The sequence below is a fragment of the Melozone crissalis genome, unplaced genomic scaffold (assembly GCF_028551555.1).
Source record: "Melozone crissalis strain CALT ecotype California unplaced genomic scaffold, PUWL_Pcris_2 ptg000056l_1, whole genome shotgun sequence".
Classification (NCBI taxonomy): domain Eukaryota; kingdom Metazoa; phylum Chordata; class Aves; order Passeriformes; family Passerellidae; genus Melozone; species Melozone crissalis.
The window spans coordinates 9,003,719-9,027,445 of record NW_026535834.1 but is presented as its reverse complement, the minus strand read 5'-3'; the positions used below and the strand labels follow the sequence as shown (position 1 = coordinate 9,027,445).

At 45.9% G+C, this 23,727-nt stretch overlaps 1 protein-coding gene across 1 annotated transcript in view; it reads left to right on the top strand.

The window, feature by feature from the left end:
- GNG2 (G protein subunit gamma 2) overlaps positions 1-22,469 on the top strand; it is a 30,979-nt gene extending 8,510 nt beyond the window's left edge. The window contains exons 2-4 of the mRNA XM_054286915.1: positions 18,868-18,935; positions 20,381-20,496; positions 21,957-22,469. Of these exons, the coding sequence (XP_054142890.1) occupies positions 20,410-20,496; positions 21,957-22,085 (216 nt within the window). The 5' untranslated portion in view covers positions 18,868-18,935; positions 20,381-20,409 and the 3' untranslated portion in view covers positions 22,086-22,469. The remainder of the gene's footprint in view (positions 1-18,867; positions 18,936-20,380; positions 20,497-21,956) is intronic.
- Positions 22,470-23,727: the final 1,258 nt, after the last annotated feature.

The window sequence follows — 23,727 nt, the reverse complement described above, 5'->3', positions numbered from 1 at the left end:
CCACCCATCACTCAGGGCAGGTCAGAGCTGTCCCCATGGCTGTGAGTCCATGTAGGCCCAGGGTGTCCTGCAGGAACATGGCTGGGTTTTCTCCATGCTCCAGGCTCCTCCTCAGGGATTTCCTGCCCCTCTCTGGTTCTGCAGCACTTTGGGAACCATCACAACCTGCCTGAACCTCTTCTAATTTCTAATGAACCCCCAGGCCTGAGGCTGCTGCTGGGAAGGGCCCAGGCAGAGCTTCCCCTCCTTGGGAAATGCTGAACGTTGGCCAGGCCTTCCATGGTGGATTCCGTGGCTTTGTGCAGAACCTTGGGAAAGGACAAGGCCCTGGTGGGGACAGAGCTCCAGAGTGACCCTCTTTTTCCTCTTTACGTGCTGGGAAAGGCTTTGGGGTCAGTTCTTGCTGCATTCCTTGGATTTTAACATCCTGGAGACCTGATGGTGTTTGTGTGGTGCTGGCAGGGCCGGCCCCATCAAAATCCCTTGCATTATTTATCAGCTGATTTAATAGAATTGCTCAGCCTCACATCCTTGCTCAGGGATTTGCATCCACCTCTGGTGCTTCCCTCACTCCCCACTTAATGCCAGAGCTGGGGGAAACTCTCCCTCCTCCTTCCTCCCTCCACACTGTGAATAAAAACGGGGAATAAAGGGAATAAAAAGATTATTTTAATGCAGCCAGCCAGGCTTAAGGAGAGGTATAAGCAGCAAATAAGGGAGGAAATTATTATTATTTTTTTAAGCTTGAAAATCTAAGCCCTGTGTGAGTGTTTCTATTAAATGATGGAAAAGTTAGGCTGGTTTGGAATCCACATCCTGCCTGGAACTGAGAGCTCCTAAAAAGCAGCTGCTTCTGTGACTTCACAGCTCAGGAAAAATACAGAAAATAGTGAAACAGAGATTTCCCAGTAGCAGGTAGGCAGGGAAAGGTGTGTAACCCTGGGGAATGACAAATAAAAGTGAGTGAATATAGACAAATGAAAGTATATGTAATGTAAGTTGTGTATATTGTGTAATGTATAGTAACGTATATTGTGCATAATATAGATTGTGCATTTTAAGCTTCACTATATCTCCTTGGAGGGAGGTGTATTGTATTGAAAAGTAGTGTGGAAAAAAGGTTTTTTATTTTTTGTGTGTGTATAGTAGAAAGAAAAGTGGTATTTAGGTTGTTAGAGAAAAGTGAAAAACAGAGAGAGGGGATGAATAGATAAAAATCTTGAAAAAATGGGACAGAAAACCAGAAAGTTGGATACAGGAAAAATAAAATAAAATAAAATAAAATAATAAAAGCATACTAGCAGAGACACTCCAAAATAGGCCTTTGGGAGTGATGTTAGCTAACAGAGATACAACTCCTTGCAAAAGGAGAAAATACAGGGTATGCAGTAGTTGATGGAAAAACATGCAAACTATGGAAAAAGAGAAATTAATGTTAAACTAGTAAGCTCAAACTTGTGAATCATATAAAGATATTATTATATAAATTATGTAAATTTATATAAATTATATTAAAAAAGCACATATAGAATATTTAAGACAAAACTCGTCGTGCCAAGGCAGTGATTCCAGAAGGCTCAAAGCTCTGGGACTGGGATAAATGAAGCACCTGAGGGATCCCTGCATGGGGAGGGAGGGGATCCAGCTGTCCTGGGCTGCTTCATCCAGCCTTTCCAGCATTCCTCAGGCTTGGAATTTTTTACTTTTTATTATTTTTTTGCTGTGTGAGTGTAAAGGCAGCGGTGTGTGCTGAGCTCGTGTCACCCACAGCTGGGAAAGCAGCCCCCTGGACTCAGCAGGAAGGGTTCCCTGCCAGGGTTTTGGGGAGAAATGGGCTGGTTTTGGGGGGTGAGGGCTCTCTGGGGAAGGTGAGGAGCTCTCTGTGGAGGTCAGTAAGGGATGAGGGAAGGTGAGGATGGAGACAGGCCAGGGAATGGGGTGGGAGAGGCTCTGAGGGAGCAGCTGGGCAGGGAAAAGCCAATTTTGCTGTTTGGCAGGAGCAGCATGGTCAGGGAAAATGTAGGTGGGTCAGGCCTGGAGCAGAGGGAAGCTGCTGAGCACATGCTCCCCTTTTTTTTCCTCCTTTTTTCCTTTTTTTCTCTCTTTTTATTTCTCCTTTCCCCCCTTCCTTTTATACCCCTTTTTCCTCTTTTTATTTCTCTTTTTCCCCCTTCCTTTCATGCCCTTTTTTCCTCTCTCTTTTTTCCTCTTTTTATTTCTCTTTCCCCCCCTTCCATTTGTACCTTTTTTTCCTCTCTTTTTCCCTCTTTTTATTTCTCTTTTCCCCCCTTCCTTTTATACCTTTTTCTTTCTCTTCCCCCCCACTTCCATTTATACCCTTTTTTTGTCTCTTTTTCCTCTTTTTATTTATCTTTTTTCCCCTTCCTTTTATACCTTTTTCTCTCTTTTTATTTCTTTCCCTCCCTTCCATTTATACCTTTTTCCCCTCTCTTTTCCCTCCTTTTATTTCTGTTTTCCTCCCCTTCCATTTATACCTTTTTTCCTCTTTTTATTTCTCGTTTTTCCCCCTTCCATTAATAACCTTTTTTCCCTTTCTTTTTCATTTCTCCTTTCCCCCTTCCTTTTATAACCTTTTTTCCTCTTTTTATTTCTCTTTTTCCTCCTTCCTTTCATACCCTTTTCCCCTCTCTCTTTCCTCTTTTTATTTCTCTTTTCCCCCTTCCTTTTATACCTTTTTCTCTCTTTTTATTTCTCTCTTTTCCTCCCTTCCATTTATACCCTTTTTTCCTCTTTTTATTTCTCTTTTTCCCCCTTCCTTTCATACCCTTTTTTCCTCTCTTTTTCTTCTTTTATTTCTCTTTTCCCCCCGTTCCATTTATACCTTTTTTCTCTCTTTTCCCTCTTTTTATTTCTCTTTTCCCCCTTCCATTTATACCCTTTTTTCCTCTCTTTTTCCTTTTTTATTTCTCTTTTTCCCCCCTTCCATCTATACCCTTTTCCCCCTCTCTTTTTCATTTCCCCCCCTTCCTTTTATACCCTTTTTCCCTCTCTTTTCCCTCTTTTTATTTCTCCTTTCCCCCCCCCCTTCCATTTATACCCTTTTTTTCTCTTTGTCCTCTTTTTATTTCTCTTTTTTTCCCCTTCCATCTATACCCTTTTCCCCCTCTCTCTTTATTTCTCTTTTCCCCCCTTCCTTTTATACCCTTTTTTCCCCCCTTTTTTATTTATCTTTATTTTCCCCTTCATTTTATACCTTTTTTTCCTTTTTCCCCCTCAGAATCCTGCTAAACTCTGTTCCATGTGGATTCTCCACCTGCCCATTGTGCTGTGGCCCTCAGCAGATGCTTTACTCATTCACTGCTCGCTCAGGGATGTGAGACCTGAAATTATCACAGCCCCAAGATAACTGTGATAATCTGGGGGGATTTGGCGTGTTTTACCCCACAACCCACACCTAAAACACACCAAACCCCCAAAATTATCCCAGAAATCCCATCCTGTGATACAGCCACTGCTGGAGCAGCTGTGCATGCTGTGAAAAGCCTGAATCAGAAATGCTGCCCCAGTTCTGCCACGCTGGCCGTGCCCTCCTCTCCTCATTGCTGGGCAGGACCCAGGTGTACACCCTGCCTCCAAAAACAGGGCCAGCTGCAGCCTGGAATGCAGCAGGGCACAGGGGACACAGGGGCAGGGAGTTAAATTTAATTGGGTTAATATGGGTCAGAGCAGCAGCACCAACAACCTACTTCTGCCAGCCCGCCCGAATAACCTGGTTTGAGCTCTGCCAGGGCTCCAGCCCTGCCCAGATCCCCACCACATCCCTGCCTGCATCCCTGCCTGCATCAGCTCCTGCAGCCCTGCCCAGATCCCCACCACATCCCTGTGTGCATCACTCTGGGTTTGGAAAGCCAGGTGTGTGCTAAGGAAAGCAGGAGCCTCCCATGAAATGAAAAATGTAACCCACTCCCTCTGAATTATTGTAATTTTGAAATTAAGGGGCTCTCAGGCGAAGATAAGGGAGTAGGAGTAACAGTTCTTTATTGGGAAAATTTAAAATACAAATGCAATAGTACAAACAAAGAAAAAAACCCACTGACAGAGTCAGAATAGACCTGACCCCCTGTGGGTCAGGGTGCTGGCAGCAGTGCCATTCAATGGTGGCTCAGCCCTCCTGCAGAATAGGAATAGCAGTTCTTTATTAGGAAAATTAAAAATACAAATGCAATAGTACAAAAAAAAGAAGACACCACCACTGACAGAATCAGAAATGGACCTGCCCCCTGTGTGTCAGGGGGTGTCCCAGCCCCATCCCAGGGGGGCTCAGCCCTCCTGCAGTGCCAGCTGTGGCTCTGCTGCAGCAGGGATCCTGCACAAGGGGGGAGTTTTCCTCTGCAGCTCCAGGGCTGCTGCAGATGGGCCTGGGCTCCCTCTGGCCATGCAGGGCAGCAGAAAGCTGCTCCTCTGGCCATGCAGGGGGCAAAGGCTGCTGTGCTGTGCCAGGCTCAGATTGGATCCAGGGAGGAATGCTTGGCTCCTCCCCTGGGCGGAGCATCTCCCCATGGGATGCTGGGATGGGATCAGCCCTGCAGGGACACTCAGTGGCCGTGGACAGCAGAGATCTCCTGGAGGGAGGGTTGGCTGGGGGAGAGAGAAAGAAAAAACTGCCCCATGGACAGCAGAGAACTGCCCCAGCTCTGACAGGTGGGGATAGAATAAAAACCCCCATTTCCAGCCTAAGACAACATCTCTGCCCACATCCATGCCCAGATCTTGTCCACATCCCTGCCTGCATTAGTTTCTGCAGCCCTGCCCACATCTCTGCATCCCTGCCTACACCTCTTTCTCCATCCCTGCCTTCATCCCTGCCCTCATCCCCCTCAGCTTGGAGAATCCCTCTCACAGCCTCAGCTTTGCCAGGCTGTGAAATGTCAGAGCCAGCACGAGCCACAGTAAATTCCTTTTCAAAATTATGGATTGGGGAAATACAAAATGCACTGGGAAAATATTTTTTTTTTCCTTCTTTTTGCCCCACTTTTTCCCTCCTTTTTAGCTTTTTTTTCCTTTTTCCTCTTTTTATTTCTCTTTTTTCTCTCCTTTTATACCCATTTTTCCTCTCCTTTTCCTCTTTTTTTCCCCTTCAAAAACCTGCTAAACCCTGCCCTGTTCCACGTGGATTCTCCCCCTGCACATTGTGCTGTGGCCCTCAGCAGATGCTTTATAAATTCACTGCTCTCTCAGGGATGTGAAACCCTCACAGCCCCAGGATAACTGTGATAATTTTGGGGGATTTGGTGTGTTTTACCCCACAACCCACACCTAAAACACACCAAACCCCCCCAAAAATTATCCCAGAACTTCCATCTCCATGTGGTGCAGACGCTATTGGAGTAGTTCTGAAGGCAGCAGCTGTGGAAAACGTGGAAAAAAAAATGGAATCCCTAAATGGTTTCAGTTGGAGGAGACCTTGAAATCACCCAGTCCCACCCCCTGCCGTGGACAGGGACAATTCCCACCATCCCAGGTTGCTCCAAACCCTGTCCAACACTTCCAAGGATGGAAGGAAAATTAATAATAATTAAAAAAAAAAAAAAAAGATAAAAAAATTCCCAGCCTTGTTCTTTCCACCACAAGGATGGGAAGAGAAATACCAGGCAGGAGCCCTGGGAATTCTGTCTACACTCTCAGCTGGGCTGTGACCTGTTTGCTGTATTTGAAGCTTGAAATAGAGCCTTATGAGTAATGTGGTTCAGGTGCTTATCACCAATTAATTAATTCTTTTGCACGCTGGATACCTAATTAAAGCAGTCTCAGGTAATTCCTGAGGGGAGAGGGGCTCAGATTAATGGGGCTGCTTAACGGGGTTGTTTCTGTGCTGATGTCACTTGTTGGGTGATTCCCAGAGGCTGGAAAGGGTCATTGGGCTCCCTGTGAGTGTTACTTAAAATAAAATTCTAATAAAGGTTTGATGGGGGTGAAATCATCGGGGGATGATTCCTCATCACGAGGATTTCTGCAGCCCAAAGCTTTGCCTGCCGCAGGAGGGTTTTTTTGGGGGAAAATGATGAGGCTCTAGCAAAAAAAAAAAAGATATTTGGGGTTTATTTGAGATGAAAATTGGTTTGCAGAGGGCTGGGCCCAGCAGCTTGGCACGAGCCATGGCAAAATCCACATTTTCTTCCCCATTTCTTGTAGTCACATAGAGGATGCCCCTAAAATAAAATCTTTTAACCAAATCAGGGCAAGGACTTGTCCCAGTTCCTCCAGAGTGGCTGTGACCCCACACCAATAAGCAGGGATTGGGAAATCATGGAATGATTTAGGTTGGAGAAAATCCCTGAGATAATGGAGTCAAACCATTCCCCAGCCTTGAATTTGGGGTGATTTGCAGGAATGCATGCTGCAGAAAATGCCTTTTCAGAGTTATGGATTGTGGAAATAGAGAATGCACAGGGGACATTTTTTTTGCCTTTTTTCACCTCTTTTTTTCCTCTCTTTTTCCCTTTTTATTTCTCTTTTTCCCCCTCCTTTCATACCATTTTTTCCTCTTTTTTTTCCTCTTTTTTTTTCTCTTTTTTTTTCTCTTTTTTTTTGTCTTTTTTCCTCTTTTTTCTCTTTTTTTCCTCTTTTCCCCCCTTTTTTTTCTCATCTTTTTTTCTTTTTTCCTCTTTTTTTTCCTCTTTTTTCTTTTTTTTCCTCTTTTTTCTCTTTTTTTCTCTTTTTTTTCTCTTTTTTCTCTCTTTTTTTCTCTTTTTTTCTCATTTTTTCTCTTTTTTTCCTCTTTTTTTTCTCTTTTTTTCTCTTTTTTCCCTCTTTGTTCCCTCTTTTTTTCCCTCTTTTTTTTTCTTCTTTTTTTTTTCCCTTCTCTTTTTCCCTTTTTCCCCCCTCTTTTCCACCCATTCCAAGGTGGATTTGTCCTTTTCCAAATCCTCTTGGAAATGTGATGCTGGGAGAAACAACTCCATTTGCAGCTCTCCCTTCATCTTCCCTTCCCTTTCAATCCTCATTTCCCATCTTCCCATCAAGATCCTTATCTTCACCCTGGCCAGTACTTAAGAGCAGGATGTTAAAAAACTGAAACCCATGGCTGGATATGTTAATTAACATGAAATAATAGCTCTTGCCTGCTTCCCTTAATTAAGGGTCAGGAGTTCAGAGCTGGATGAGCTGATAAGGGAGAAATTCCTGACTGGGAGGGAGGTGAGGCCCTGGCACAGAATGCCCAGAGAAGCTGTGGATTCCCAATCTGTGGAAAAGTTCAGTGCCAGGCTGGATGAGCAACCTGGGATGGTGGAAGGGGGTTGGGATGGGATGAGCTTGGAGGCTGGAATGGGGTGAGCTTGGAGGTTGGAATGGGGTGAACTTGAAGGTTGGAATGGGGTGAGCTTGGGGTTTGGAGTGGGATGAGCTTGAAGGGTGGAATGGGACGAGCTTGAAGGTTGGAGTGGGATGAGCTTGGAGGTCGGAATGGGGTGAGCTTGAAGGTTGGAACGGGATGAGCTTGGGGATTGGGATGGGATGAGCTTGAAGGCTGGAATGGGGTGAGCTTGGAGGTGGAATGGGATGAGCTTGGGGGCTGGAATGGAATGAGCTTGAAGGTTGGAATGGGGTGAACTTGAAGGTTGGAATGGGGTGAGCTTGGGGTTTGGAATGGGATGAGTTTCAAGGCTGGAATGGGGTGAGCTTGAAGGTTGGAATAGGATGAGCTTGGAGGCTGGAATGGGATGAGCTTGGGGATTGGGATGTGATGAGCTTGGAGGCTGGAATGGGGTGAGCTTGGAGGTTGGAATGGGATGAGCTTGGGGATTGGGATGGGATGAGCTTGAAGGCTGGAATGGGGTGAGCTTGGAGGTGGAATGGGATGAGCTTGGGGGTTGGAATAGGGTGAGCTTGGGGGCTGGAATGGAATGAGCTTGAAGGTTGGAATGAGATGAGTTTCAAGGCTGGAATGGGATGAGCTTGGAGGCTGGAATGGGATGAGTTTCAAGGCTGGAATGGAGTGAGCTTGAAGGTTGGAATAGGATGAGCTTGGAGGCTGGAATGGGATGAGCTTGGGGATTGGGATGTGATGAGCTTGGAGGCTGGAATGGGGTGAGCTTGGAGGTTGGAATGGGATGAGCTTGAAGGTTGGAGTGGGATGAACTTGGGGGTTGGAATGGGGTGAGCTTGGAGGTTGGAATGGGATGAGCTTGGGGGTTGGAATGGGGTGAGCTTGGAGGCTGGAATGGGATGAGCTTGAATGTTGGAATGGGGTGAGCTTGGAGGCTGGAATGGGATGAGCTTGAATGTTGGAATGGGGTGAGCTTGGAGGTTGGAATGGGATGAGCTTGAATGTTGGAATGGGGTGAGCTTGGAGGTTGGAATGGGGTGAGCTTGAATGTTGGAATGGGGTGAGCTTGGAGGTTTCTTCCAACCCAGAGCACTCTGGGATTCTGTGATCTGTGTGCTGGAGATACTCTGGTCCATCCATGGATTTTGGGGAATTTCTCAAGCTGTGTGTTCTCCTCTCCTCCACCCCTGTGCTGCAGCAGCCTCCTGGTGACCTCTGGGTGTTGTTTAACATTTTATTAAACCTTAAAAACCCAACCCAACCCCCCAAAAAACCCCATGAAACCTTAAGGCATTTTCATTTTCACTCAAGTGCAGCCTGACAGGGCTGAGCCCTGGTGGAGAGCAGGGGTTGGGGTTGGAGATGGTGTGACAGGATGTGTGCCCTTATCTGCCCTGCTGGGGTGTCACAGCATGTGACAGCCTGGCCCCTTCCCTTCTGAGTCACAGCAGGACGAGATGCCAGCCTTGCTCCCCATATCTGAGAATCCTTATTCCTCAAAATTTGGGCATTCTTATTCCTCGGGATTTGGGCATTCTTATTCCTCAGGATCTGGACGGCCTTATTCCCCAAAATTTGGACATCCTTATTCCTCAGTATTTGGGCATCTTTATTTTCCAGTATCTGGGCATCCTTATTCTCTGGTATTTGGGCATCCTTATTCCCTGGTATTTAGGCATTCTTATTCCTCCGGATCTGGGAATCTTTATTCCTCAGGATTTGGACATCCTTATTCCCTGGTATTTGGGCATCCTTATTCCCCAAAATTTGAACATCCTTATTCCCTGGTATCTGGGCATCCTTATCATTCAGTATTTGAACATTCTTATTCCTCAAAATTTGGACATCCTTGTTCCCAAGTATTTGGGGATCTTTATTTCCCAACTATCTGGGAATCCATATTTCCCTCTGTATGGGTTTTCTTATCCCCCAGTATCTGGGCATTCATATTCCCTGATATTTGGGCAGCCCTGAATTCCCCAGTATTTGGCCATTCTTATTTCCTAGTATGTGGACATTCTTATTCCCCAGAATTTGGGCATTTTTGTTCCCCAAGTATCTGGGAATAATGTTTTCCTTTATATGGGCATCCTTATTCCTCAGGATTTGGGTATCCCTGAATTCCCCAGGATTTGGGTGTCCATGTTCCCCAGTATTTGGACATCATTATTCCTCAATATTTCAGCATTTTTATTCCCCAAGTAGGTGGGAATTCTTTATTCCCTCTTTATGGGCATCCTTATTCCTCAGCCTTTGGCCATCATTATTCCCCACGCTTCTGGGAATTCCTTATTTCTCATTTATGTGGGCATTTGTATTCCTTGGTGTTTAGGCACCCTGAATTCCCCAGTAGCTGGGCATTGCTCAATATTTGGGCATCCTTGTTCCCTGATATTTGGGCATTTTATTCCATCTTATCCCTCAGAATTTGGGCATCCTTGTTCCTGATATTTGGGCATCCTTGTTCTGTGGTATTTGGGCATCCTTGTTCCCTGATACTTGGGCATGTTATTCCACCTTATCTGTCAGAATTTGGCTATCCTTGTTCCCTGGTATTTGGGCATGTTATTCCACATAATTCCTCAGAATTTGGGCATCCTTGTTCCCTGGTATTTGGGCATGTTATTCCATCTTATCCCTCAGAATTTGGGCATCTTTGTTCCCCAGTAATTGGCCAAGGTGAGGGAACACCCAGAGCCTGATCTGCTCCCACCACTGGGATTATCCCTTGTGCACCAGCACTTTTTCCCAGGATTTTCCCCCAGATAACAACCCTAAAGCAGCCTGGGGGTTTGCTCAACTACCAGTGTATTCCCTTGTGGCATTCCCATGGCTCTGGATACTTTTTCCAGACCTGGAGCAGGTCTGTGGCACTGGGATGGAGAGAGCCGAAACCTTGTAGGAACGGTGGCAGGAGGGACCAGAGCTGCTGATCTTTCACCTGAACAATATATTTAAAAAAACAAAAAAAAACCCACAAAACCCCTAAAAAACAAAAAAAGGAAGTTGAGGTTGGTTCCTGTTTGCTACAGTTTAAGCCTTCAGTTGGGGCCTGAGAGAAAACAAAAGCAGCTGAGGTTGCCCTGCACGTGCTGCCCATGGGCTGCTCCAGGGAGAGGGGGCACAGCAGGAATGTGAGGCTGGAGCCTCCTGACTCCATCTGAGCTTCCCACCAGGTGAGTGAAGGGCACATCCCACCTCTGACAGAGCCAATCCCAATGCTGAGCTCTTCCTTTAAAGCAAAAATTAGGGAAGAGCAAAATGTGCTTTTGTCTTGGCTTGATAATTCCCATCCTTAAAAATGCTCTGGGAGAGCTGGGGGCGCTCACCTGGAGAAGGGAAAGATCCAGAGAGAGCTCAGAGTCCCTTGCAGGGCCTGAAGGAACCTTCTAAAGGAGGACAGATTTTTATAGGGCCTGGAGGGACAGCAAAAAGGGTTTTAATCCTAAAGAGGGTTGATTCAGACTCAGATATAAGGAGGAATTTTTGAATTGAAGGGTGGTGGGGCCCTGGATCCCTGGCAGTGTCCAAGGCCAGGCTGGACAGGGCTTGGAGCAGCCTGGGATGGTGGAAGGTGTCCCTGCCATGGCAGGGGGTGACACTGGATGATTTTTAAGGTTCTTTCCATCCCAAACCATTCTGGGATCAGCAATTGGGGCTGAACCAGGTGCCCATCCCAGCTCTCCTGTTTGGCTTTGCCAGGAGGGATGGGATGCAGCCAAAGGGATAAGGAAGCTGTTGCCATGGAAACAGGCTCGGTTTTTCCACTCCCTTGTCTTTTAATTTATTTATTTATTTATCTGCCAGCACCATCTCTGACCTGCAAGCTGCTTCCCAGGGATTTAAACACTGGATTGGACATCCAGGATTAAAAATGACTGGGAAAAGGAATAAAATCCCTGTGGAGAGGGGCTGGGAGCTGGGGCTGGAACCAGCACTCAGGATTAAGGGTTTTTTTGCCTCATGGAACAAATCAAGCTCAGATAATTTTCTTTCCTTAAGGAAAAAGTGAAACATTTGGAATTTGGGTGTGTTAAGTCTCCTTTCCCAGCCAGATCTGCAACTCCTGTTGGGATCAGTGGGACTATCCCATCTCCCACCCCCTGGAAAACGTGGCTCTGCTATTTTCTATTTTGCCTGTTGTATTTTTATACTTTTCTGGATATATTTAGCAATTTTTATTTTCAGCTGAGCCACCTATTTTTAGCCATGGCTTTTAGCAAAAGCCACAAGATGCCTGGCAAAGGCATCCAGCCCCTCACGAGGGATTCCCACACTCCAGCCAGACAGTGACCCTGTTCCCAGTTATCCCTTCTGGATCTGCATCCTGGCTGCTTTTGGGGAAAAAAAGGCAGTTTTTGGGAGATCCTGCTTGTCTCAGTGGGGATTCAGCAAGCTGGGCTGGGCTCAGCTCTTGGGAAGCACAGGGACAGGGAGAAATCCCAGAGTGAATGAGATTTGGGACTAATTTCTTCATTATAATACCCAGCATGGCCCCTTTTCTGTCCAAAAACCCACTTTTTTTTTTTTTTGTCCAAAAAAATCCTTTTTTGTCCAAAAACCCTTTTCTGTCCAAAAATCCCCTCTTTTCTGGCTCAAACCCCCACATGGGTGATGCCTGCCTGGTAGGAACAACCCTGATCCCTGCTCTCCCCAAAATCCTTCCTGTCCCAGTGGGGTTCATCCACTTTGCTAGAACTGAGTGGAAAATGCATCAGGGATGGAAAATATGACTTTTTTTTTTGCAGGCAAGGAGCGGGGAGGCTGCTGCTTTCACCCCAAAAAGGAGCTGGTTTCGGGGTGGGTGATGCTGCTTTCAGTCTTTGTGGTGAGGGAAGGGAGAGGTTTCAGCCTGGCCAATGTCAGCACTTTCATTCTTGCTTTTCCTTTTGGTTCAGAGGGGAGAGATGGAAAGCAGAGAAAAAGCTTGCTGGGAGGTGAAAAAAATCTGGAAAATTGAAGCATGGAATCATCCAGGTTGGAAAAGGTTATTCCCCCATAAATGATGGAATGGTTTGGGTTGGAAGGGATCTTCAAGCTCATCTTTTTCCATGTCCTGCTGTGGGCAGGAACACTTTCTGCTATCCCAGGTTGCTTCCAATTCCATCCAGCCTGGCCTTGGACACTTCCAGGGATGGGAAAATGCCATTTAGGAGAATTCCAATCTCCACCCACGCACACCTTGAGCTAAAACCCAACTAAATGAGGAGAAAAAAACTTCTGGAGGTGGTTCAGCTCCGATGCCATGGGTTTGGAGCTGGAGCTGGGGATGGATCCAGCGCCAGGCGCCCAAATCCAGGATCCTCTGTGCTCCACAGCCTCTGAGCTCTGTGCAGAGCAGGCAGCAGCTGCTGCTGACGAGGAGCTGGCAAATGAAGCTTAATTACTCCTGCAAGCAGAGCTGGCAGCTCTGGGGTGCCAGAGCCCCACAGGAGCCTGGGCTGGGAGGGAGGGATGGCATGGCAGCTTAGCAGGAGGGCTCAGCATCGAGAAATGCTCCTTTTGCAGTGCCTGCTTTGGGTTGGATGTGCCATTTGGTGTGGAAATGCTTCCAGGAATCCAGGAGGGTGGGATGGAGGAGGGCTGGTTGGCCCAGAGCAGTGGTGGATTTTAGCTCAGAGCATTTTAAATCCCAATTTCAGCCCATCAAGCTGCTCCACATCCACATTTGTTGCTCCACATCACAGATAAGAGGTGAAGATTTTGGTGGAGATTTCTCAGGGTTTGGACATCCTTATTCCCTGGTATTTGGGCATCCTTATTTCCCAAAATTTGGACATCCGTATTCCTCAGTATTTGGGCATCTTTGTTTTCCAGTATTTGGACATCCTTATTTCCTGATATTTGGACAATATTTGGACATCCTTATTCTCCAGTATTTGGGCATTTTTGTTCCCCAAGTATCTGGGAATAATTTTTTCCTTTATATGGGCATCCTTATTCCTCAGAATTTGGGTATCCCTGAATTCCCCAGGATTTGGGTGTCCATGTTCCTCGGTATTTGGACATCCTTATTCCTCAGTATTTCAACATTTTATTTTCCAGTATCTGGGCATCCTTATTCCCTCATATTTGGACATCCTTTTTCTTCAGTATATGGGCATCTTTATTTTCCAGTATCTGGGAATTCTTATTCCCTGATGTTTGGGCATCTTTATCTTTCAGTATTTGAACATTCTTATTCCTCAAAATCTGGACATCTTTGTTCCCAAGTATTTGGAAATAAATAACCTTATTTCCTAAATATCTGGGAATCCATATTTCCCTCTGTATGGGCTTTCTTATTCCTCAGTTTCTGGGCATCCTTATTCCCTGATATTTGGACATCCTTATTTGTCAGTCTTTTGATATCCCTGAATTCCTCAGGATTTGGACACCCTAATTCCTCAGTATTTGGGCATCCTTATTTCCTAATATTTGGACATCCTTATTCCTCAGTATCTGGGCATCCTTATCCTTCAGTTTTTGAACATTCTATTTCTAATTTGATTGTTGATATTCAAAATTTGGATATCCTTGTTCCTAAGTATTTGGGCATTTGTATTTCCCAGATATCTGGGAATTTGTATTTCCCTCTGTATGGGCTTTCTTATCCTTCAATATCTGGGCACCCTTATCCTTCAGTATTTGAACATTCTTATTCCTCAAAATTTGGATATCCTTGTTCCCAAGTATTTGGGCATCCTTATTTCTCAAATATCTGGCAATCTGTATTTCCCTCTGCATGGGCTTTCTTGTCCCTCAGTATCCGGGGATCCTTATTCCCTGATATTTGAACATTCTTATTCAATTTCTCAAAATTTGGATATCCTTGTTCCCAAGTATTTGGGCATCCTTATTTCTCAAATATCTGGCAATCTGTATTTCGCTCTGTATAAACTTTCTTATCCTTCAGTATTTGAACATCCTTATTCCTCAAAATTTGGATATCCTTGTTCCCAAGTATTTGGGCATCCTTATTTCTCAAATATCTGGGAATCTGTATTTCCCTCTGTTTGGATTTTGTTATCCCTCAGTATCTGGGCATCTTTATTCCCTGATATTTGGGCAGCCCTGAATTCTCCAGTATTTGACCATTCTTTGGGAAGTTTTTGGGAAAGCTGGAATGAGCAGAGCTGACACAGCTGCACCAGGGATCAGGGATGTGCCTCGCTGTTTGCTCACCTAAATTCCAATTTTTGGTGCCTGTTCAGGCTGGGTGCTGCTGGTGACAGAAAAAAAAAAGTCATTCAAATGTACCCAAAGCTCTTCATTCAGCAGAGAGCAACAAATGAGGTGGGTTTTTTTGAGCTTTTTCAAATAGCAAAGATCAGCAGCAAAATTTTCATGTCCAGACATTTATTGCCAGCATTTTCATGGAATCCCAGAATGGTTTGGGTTGGAAGGGACCTTAAATCCCATCCCACTCCACCCCTGCCATGGCAGGGACACTTTTCCCTATCCCAGGCTGCTCCAAGCCCTGTCCAGCCTGGCCTTGGACACAAAGCTCAGCTCAGTGTCAGGCTCAGCTTTTCTGGGGAATCTGTGCCAGGGTCTCCCCACCCTCACAGGGAGGAGATTTAAGCCAAGCCAAGCTGTGGAGCATCCTCCTCTCCTCCAACCCCCAGCTCCTCTTTACTCATTGCAGTCAAGCAAGCAAAACCCTGGAAAGTGTCCTCAGATCCAAGGAAAAAAGCCAAAATATTTGAGCATGGCGTTTAGAGGGAAGTTTATTTTCCAGGCATTGGATTTCCTGGCAGTGACCTCCCTCCCTGGGCCAGCACAGGGATGGGAATTCCAGAGGCAGGGCTGGGATGTGGTGGGTGCAGGGAGAGTGCCTGACCCCATTGGGGAATCTGGGAATTCCCAGCCTGGTGGAGTGATGGCAGCACTTGGATACAGCTCACTGAGGAGCTGTGCCAGCATCAGCCCAATTAATCTCCAGGTGTCCTCCATCAGAGCTCAGCTCCTGCCCTTAGGCAGCAAAATCCTTTTGGATTTTGAATTTTGATTTATAATTTTTAATTTATGTTTTTATACAAAATAGATTATATATATCTGTATCTCTATATATCTATAAAATATATATCTTTTAATTTTATATTTTATATTATTTTTATATATTATAAAGAAATATATAGAATAAATTTAAATTTTACATTTTCATTTTAATATTCTTTTTTATTTTATAATTTCCTTTATTATATCTATAAATTTATTTATATTTACAGTTATAGTTCTATTTATAGGTTTTGTTTTAGGATAATTTTAATTTTATTTATTTATTCATTTTAATTTTTATTTCCTGGTCTTCCCATTATCACAGGGCTGCTTTCACACCCTCTGCTGTTGTGCTGAGCTTATTTTTATTTTTAATTTTTTTAATTTATTTTTATTTTTATTTAATTTCCTGGTCTTTCCATTATCACAGGGCTGCTCTCACACCCCCTGCTATTGTGCTGAGCTTATTTTTATTTTTAAATTTTTAAAAATTTTAATTTTATTTTAATTTTATTTTTATTTCATTTCCTGGTCTTCCCATTATCGCAGGGCTGCTCTCACACCCTCTGCTGTTGTGCTGAGCTTACTTTTATTTTTAAAAATATTTAAATTTTATTTTATTTTTAAGTTTTTTTAAATTTTAATTTCATTTTTATTTATTTTTACTTCATTTCCTGGTCTTCCCATTATCACAGGGCTGCTCTCACACCCACCCACTGCTGTTGTGCTGAGCTTTGCCTGCGATGAGAGGAGTTTTATGGCCCTCCCAAGGGAATTCAGGCAGTGCCTTATTTTCCTCACTTAATGGCACGTGTGTGCCTGGATAATGGGATTCCTGCCTTGGAGCCCACAGGTTAATGAGCCCTTCCTCGTTATTTTCACGCTAATGATGTTTTACAGGGCCAGGACATGGATAGTGTCTCTTTTGGGCTCTGCACTGTAATTACAGCTCGGGATCTTGCCAGCTTGTTTTGATGTTTGTCTGTAGTGCATAGGGGCCTTGGGTTATTTATTGTGTGTGGAAAGGGCTGGGATTGTTCAGAGGGGTGCAAAAAGCTGGAGAGGGACTTGGGACAAGGGATGGAGGGACAGGACATGGAATGGCAGGGCTGGATGGGATTTTGGGATGGAATATGAGGGTGGGCAGGCCCTGGCACAGGTGCCCAGAGCAGCTGTGGCTGCCCCTGGATCCCTGGCAGTGCCCAAGGCCAGGTTGGACAGGGCTTGGAGCAGCCTGGGACAATGGAAAGTGTCCCTCCCGTGGCAGGGGTGGGATGAGATGGCATTTAAGGTCCTTTCCAACCCAACCCATTCCATCTCTCTATGATAAATCTAATCCAAACCAAAAAACCCATGGAATTTTGGGGTTCCACACCTTCCCAAGGGCACAGTGGGGTCTCCTCTCTCTGGGATTTAAGAGCTGCATTTGTGCTGGAGCAGCTCCACCAGGGCTGCTGCCCAGAGTGGGACATTCACCAGCTCATTTTGAAGTGTCACCTGCTGCTTTTTTTTGTTATTTGTGGTGGAGGAAACGCCCCAGGTTTCCCCAGGGGTGGAAATGCTCTAAACCCATCACTGGCCCCAAAATGCTTCTTGTTTCTAATTGAAGCACCTGCAGAGCGGCTGAGCGTGGCCCAGGGTGTGGTGGCTCCTGGGAGGCTCCTGTGAGGTGCCCCAGCATTGTCCCAACAGGCCTGTGCTCCTCTCAGGAGGGTCCCACCCTTCCCTCACCTTATTTTTGGGGCTGTTTTCCCCATTTTAGTGTCCCTAGGGCTGGCTGTAGTAAGAGCAAGGGAGGATTTCCTTGCAGGAGGGTGGCAGCAGGGTTGGATGTACAGAGTTATTTAAAATATCAGGGCTGTAACAGCCATACAGATGCTCTCAGCTGCCCTCCCTGCTCCTATGGGTCCTAAACAGAAGTCCCTGAAGTGATTCTTTGCCACTGGAGCAGATCCTTTCACAAAATTCACAGAATTCACAGAATCACTGGGTTGGGAGAGACCTTCAGGATCATGGAGTCCAACCCAGCCCCAGCACCTCAATCACCCCTGGCACCCAGTGCCACATCCAGGCTTTGTTAAACACACCCAGGGATGGGGACTGCACCACCTCCCTGGGCAGCCATTCCAGAACTTTGTCACCCTTTCTGTAAAAAACCTTTTTCCTGATATCCAACCTAAATTTCCCTTGGTGCAGCTTAAGACACGCTATGAAAGGGCACAACATGGAATTGTTTAGGTTGGAAAAGTGCTCTAAAATTGAGCCCTCATCACTGCCAATCCCACCACTAATCCGTGTCCCCAAGTGCCACAGTCACACACTTTTGGAACCCTCCCAGGGGTGACATTTGCTGCCTTGGGAAAGTCTCTGTGGCACCCAAGCCAGTCTTGGTTGAACCTGCTGCTGTGCCAGAACCACAGCACATTCCATGGTGTGGGGAATAGTGAAGGTAAAAAGAGTTTGAGAAAGTTGGGAAAGTAGGTTTTAAAAATAGACAGAGTAGAGAAATTAGAATTAGTTGTAGTTGTAAAGTTTGAAGGTAGGAAAAGTTACAATATTATAGTAAGTAAAGTAAATAGTAAATAAGGACCTGAAACAATAGCTTGAGTTTTAGGTTTGGTTAAGATAGACTTTAAGAGTGTAGAAAAAATATATTTAGTAAGATAGTAGAAGGTTTTAAGCTCAATAATGGTGTACTGTGCATTGTTAATAGAAGTTCTATTAAGTAAGAAGTATTTCTTACTTAGAAATAAGTGTGTGAAGTATGTGTACTTCTAGTGATTGGTTAGAACAATTGTTTGTAAACTTTAGCAATATGCTATTGGTCAGAAAAGTTTTCAAATGTTCTGTAACAAAGAAATCTTTGGCTGCTGCTGGCAGGACGTGAGCTTTTGCTATTTCTCTATTGTCTCAGCTATCTAATGTTGAGAAAATGAGGCCTATGTTGTAATAAGATTCCAAGGAACATCTCTCGCTAGTCTCATTCTGTTTGTGAAAGAGAAAAAACTTCCCCAACACAAATGGTGCCCTGTGAAGCAAAAGATTCATTTCAGAATCCTTTGTAAACCATTCAGTCATCAGTGTTGAGCCCCAGATTAAGAAAATCGAAAGAAGAGGGAAATCGAAAGAAGAGGGAAATCGAAAGAGAGCTGTGCTCTGCTGCTCAAACCTTTCCCCAGCCACCAAAAAACGAGGGGAGAGGTGAGATAAGCAATGCAAGGGCTGAGCTGAACCTCCAGCCATGGCCTGGGGAGCAGATCCAGGCAGGAGCTGGGCTGGAGCATTTTGGCAGCACTCCCCAGGAGATGGATGCTCCTCCTGTGCACCAGACCTTCAACCCATGCCCTGTGCGCCCTCCAGCCTGCTCGGGGCTGCCAGCAGCCCTGGGCTGCTTGCCCATGACTGAAACCTCTTCCTGTGCTGAAAACCTCGCTGAATGCAAACAAAAAATGTCCCTGGGGGCTGGGCTTGCACTGCACAGGGCAGGGGGACACACGGCGGGGACCTGGGGATGTGGCACCCGGCGTCTGTGGGGTCCCTGGTGCCAGAAATGATCGTCCCACGGAGCTGAGTTTCATTTTCTGTTCTCTTTATTTAAGGGCAGTGAAGGGCCAAGAGGAGCAGAGCTTCCCTTAGAGGCACAGATCAGCGGAGAGATCAGCTTCTGGTAAAAACAACCCCTCCCTGTGCTCCCCTCCTCATCCTCAAACCTGGCTGGCCCTGGCTCCAAGCACAGGCACCAGTGCCAGGTTGATTCCTCTAGAAATCCCACAGATTTGAGTGGGATCCCATATAAATCCCATAAAACCCCATAAAAATATATAATATAATAAATATAATATGATATGATGATATGATATGATATTATAGAATAGAATAGAATATATATCATTAATAGAATATAATATAATATATCATTAATATAATATAAATTACACAATATATAACATTATATATTATGTAATTTATATTATAATTACAATTATAATGTTATAATATATAACATTATATATTATAATAATGTTATATAACTTTATTATAATATATATAGTATAACAACATAATATAATATAAACTATAATGTTATATATTCTAACATTATTATAACATTATTATAATATATAATGTTATATATTATTATATAACATATACTATATTAATGTTATAATATATAACATTATATATTATGCAGATTGTGTTATATTATATTATATTATATTATATTATATTATATTATTTATGTAATCTCTATTGTCTAATATAATATCAATTATCTAATATATAATATCTATTATCTGATATAGATTATATTTATATTATAGATTACATAGATTATATATAATTATTATATATAATTTTTTAAAATGTTTATATATGTTTTTTTAAATCCCATGAAAAACCCATTTTGAAGCTGGCAGGCAGCCCCAGTCAGCGTCAGCACTGCTGGAAAGCCCTTGCTGCTGCAGGAGCTGGATGCTGGGATTCTGCTGCCTCTGCCAGAGCTCACTGCTGGTAGAAGGTGCTGGAAAAACATCCGGGATCCAGCCTGGAGTAACCTTAATGAGCATCCCCCGCCTGCCTGGGGTAGAAATCTCCAGAAACAGGAAACTCCAGCATCCTGTTTAGCATCTCAATGTGCAAATTGGCAGCAGGGACAAAGGCAGGGAGGCCGAGGGACACTGGACACACACTGGGCACCGGCAGGGGCTGGAGGATGGGCAGGGAATGAGCCTGGCACAGAAATCCTGTTCCCTGGTTTTTGTTGCTGTCAGAGGCTGTCGTGGAACAGCAAAGAGCAAAGCACAGCTCAGCTGGGCTCCTGCTGCTGCAGGCTGGGCTCTGGACGGTCCCAGTGCCACCCATCTCTGGGGACAGCACTGGCAGCATGTCCCTGCCCTGGATTGGCATTTCCCATCCTCACCCCCTCATTTTGATGGCTCTGACCCTCCACACAAGCAACCCCAGCCCATCCTTTGGGGGCTGGCATATATAATATGATCTATATTTTATATATATATTTTTTTTTTTTTTTTTTTTAAATCCCGTAAAAAACCCATTTTGGAGCTGGCAGGAGCAGCCCAGCAGCTGATCCTGGTGTGTTCCTGCCCACAGCCCATCCCGAGAGCCCTCCTGGCCTGCCCATGGCTAGCAACAACACTGCTAGCATAGCACAGGCCCGCAAGCTGGTGGAGCAGCTGAAGATGGAGGCCAACATCGACAGGATAAAGGTAAGGGATTCTTGGGAGATCCCTCTGGGAAGGCTGGGAGGTGGTGGCTGCTGCCCAAAGCTCGTGGAGGGAGCTGGGAGGTGGAGCCAGGTGGTGTTTGTGGGGGATGCTCTTGCTTTAAGTAGACCATTCAGTCATCAGTGTTAAGAGCCCCAGATTAAGGAAATCAAAAGAAGAGGGAAATTGAAAGAGGGCTGTGCTCTGCTGCTCAAACCTTTCTCCAGCCAAAAAACAAGGGGAGAGGTGAGATAAACCTTCAGCCATGGCCCTGGGGGTGCAGATCCAGCCAGGAGGCAGTGGGAGATGAGATTATAGAATCTGGGAATGGTTTGGGTTGGAGGAGACCTTAAAGCCCTTTTTGTTCCAGCCCCCTGCCAGGGACACCTTCCACCATCCCAGCTTGCTCCAAGCCCCATCCAGCCTGGCCTTGGGCACTGCCAGGGGTGAGAGGCAGCTGGAAGCATCCCCTGGAGCCCTGTGGGGTGGTGGGAAGGAGTGACTGTCCCCAAGGCATCTCAGCTCCTTGCTAAGAGCTTAAATCCAGGGAGAGAAGTGCTGCAGGGCTGGGATGAGCTCTGGTGGCTCGGGAGCTGCTGCCATGTCTGGAATAAAGAGAGAGGCTGGTGGGTGAGGGCAGGAAACGCTGCTGTGGATGTTCCTGCCAAGGGATGCGTGGGAGAGCCAGCAGGGATGCTGAAGTCAGTCCTTGTCAGGTGAAGGATGGGAATGGGGGAAGGCTGGGAAAGCTGGCAATGGGAATTCAGGCTGACAGAGCAGCTCAGAGCCCAGAGGTGAAGAACCAGCCCAGAACCAGCCCCAGCAGGGATTCAGTATTTGTCAGTCAGGCTCCCATCTCAGATCTGATATTCCCTGCTCAGGGATGCTGCCAGCCTGGTGGCACCTCTCCAGGTGGGATGTCCCCAGCACAGCCATGTCACAGACATCTTTTATGAAAAATCCTTTCCTTAGGATTTTTTCTCCTGAGAAGCTGAGAGGCCTCAGGAACAAAATGTAAACAATGGTTATCTGCTACTGTGGGATGCAACAGGTGGAGCTTTGATTGGCTCATGTGGATGTTTCTAATTAATGGCCAATCACAGCCCAGCTGGCTCAGACAAAGAGTCCGAGACAGAGCTTTTGTTATCATTCTTTCTTTTTCTATTCCTAGCCAGCCTTCTGATGAAATCCTTTCTTCTATTATTTTAGTATAGTTTTAATGTAATATATATCATAAAATAATAAATCAAGACTTCTGAAACATGGAGTCAGATCCTCATCTCTTCCCTCAACCTGAGACCCCTGTGAACACGGTCACACAGCTTGTCCCTAACCCAGGGCTCCTCCTTTTGCAGGTGTCCAAAGGGGTCCCTGCCCAGGGATGCTGCCAGCCTGGTGGCACCTCTCCAGGTGGGATGTCCCCAGCACAGCCTGTCCCTAACCCAGGGCTCCTCCTTTTGCAGGTGTCCAAAGCAGCAGCAGACCTGATGGCGTACTGTGAAGCCCACGCCAAGGAGGACCCTCTATTGACCCCCGTCCCGGCCTCAGAAAACCCCTTTAGAGAGAAGAAGTTCTTCTGTGTGATCCTGTAATCCCAGGAGGAGCCTGACGGGCACTCAGGCCACCCTGAACACTGATGTAGAGTTTTTAGGAATGGGGACGACCTGCTGGTCCGCAGAATTTAAACAAAAATAAGTAAAAAACACGGCCTGGAAGCTACAGAGAAGTGCATGTTTAAAGAACCTGGCCACCTTTGGGGGAATCAGATGATCTGCATTGCAAGGCAAAAGATCTGAAGTCTGTAGAGTTGCCTAGAAAGAGAAAAACAAAAACAACAAAAAAAACCCATGTAAAGAATAAATCTGTGTCACTTTTCTGCTCACAAAATTGTTCGATTGTTCCATATTTAAAGCACCAGAGCTGTGCTGAGCAAAGTTAACTGCTAAGGATGTGTATAACCTTCTTGGAATGATATTGTTGGTTTCTTTCCAAGCTAATATTTTTGATTTAAGTTGTCAGATATATAGCAGACAGGTTAGGTGGCTGTGCTGTTACTCAATGTTTGGTCTTGTGCTTTTTCATTTCTGGCCGTAGCGTAGCAGGGGGAGTCGAGGGGACACCAGCAGCTCTGTGTCCCCAGCAAACCCCACTTTTTACCATTCTCTCTATGGTTAGCTTTGGTTCTGCAAGTAAAAGTGGTTCCTGTGTCGTGCTTGGTGCTTCCTAGCCCTGTGATGACATTCAGTGGTAGTGCATGAGAGTTTAATTCCGTTCATCCGCTCCAGACTTTTCTTTTCCAGCGTTTGGCACCACGTGCTGGTGGAAGAAGCCGTAGGGAGGGAACAGAGGCCATTCTGAAAGCAAAGAGAGCTCCTGAGATGCCTTAGACGTGCCTGAAATGCCTCCTGCCACAGGGCAGGTGCCAGCCCGGGTGCAGGGCGAGCCAGAAATCCGAAAATCAAAGTCGACCGCTTCTTTCTGGGTCTTTCCTTCCTCCTACACCTCTGTGCCTCTGCTCTCCTCGCTTGGTCCTGCTCTTTTCCCAGTTCCTGGTAGCACTTCCTTCCCTTGGGGCTGGTCTGGAATGTTGCTGGGATGCTGCTTCAGGGTGGGATGCTGCTCCGTGGTGGGATGCTGCTTCAGGGTGGGATTCTGCTCCGTGGTGGGATGCTGCTCCTCCATGGAATGCTGCTCCTTGGTGGGATACAGCTCCATGGTGGAGTGGTACTCCAAAATGGGATGCCACCTCCTCCATGGTGGGATACAGCCCCACAGTGGAATGCTGCTCCAAAATGGGATTCTGCTCCATGGTGGGATGCTGCTCCTCCATGGGATGCTGCTCCACCATGGAATGTTGCTCCTCTATGGACTGCTTCTCCATGGTGGGATGCTGTTCCTCCATGAAATGCTACTCCATGGTGAGATTCTGCTTCATGATGGGATGCTGCTCCTCCATGGAATGTTGCTCCTCCATGGAATGCTGCTCCGTGGTGGGATGCTGCTCCACCATGGGATGCTGCTCCTCCATGGGATACTGCTCCATGGTGGGATGCTGCTCCTCCATGGGATGCTGTCCCACCATGGAATGCTGCCCTACATTGGGATGTTCCTGCCCTTTCCTGCCCCCACCTCCCCTCCCATTCCCACTGTCCCCTCCCCACGTTGGGAAGGGCCAGGGGAGCAGCCCTGGGAGCCGTGGGGCTGCCCCTTCCCAGAGGTGCCTGATTCCCTGTT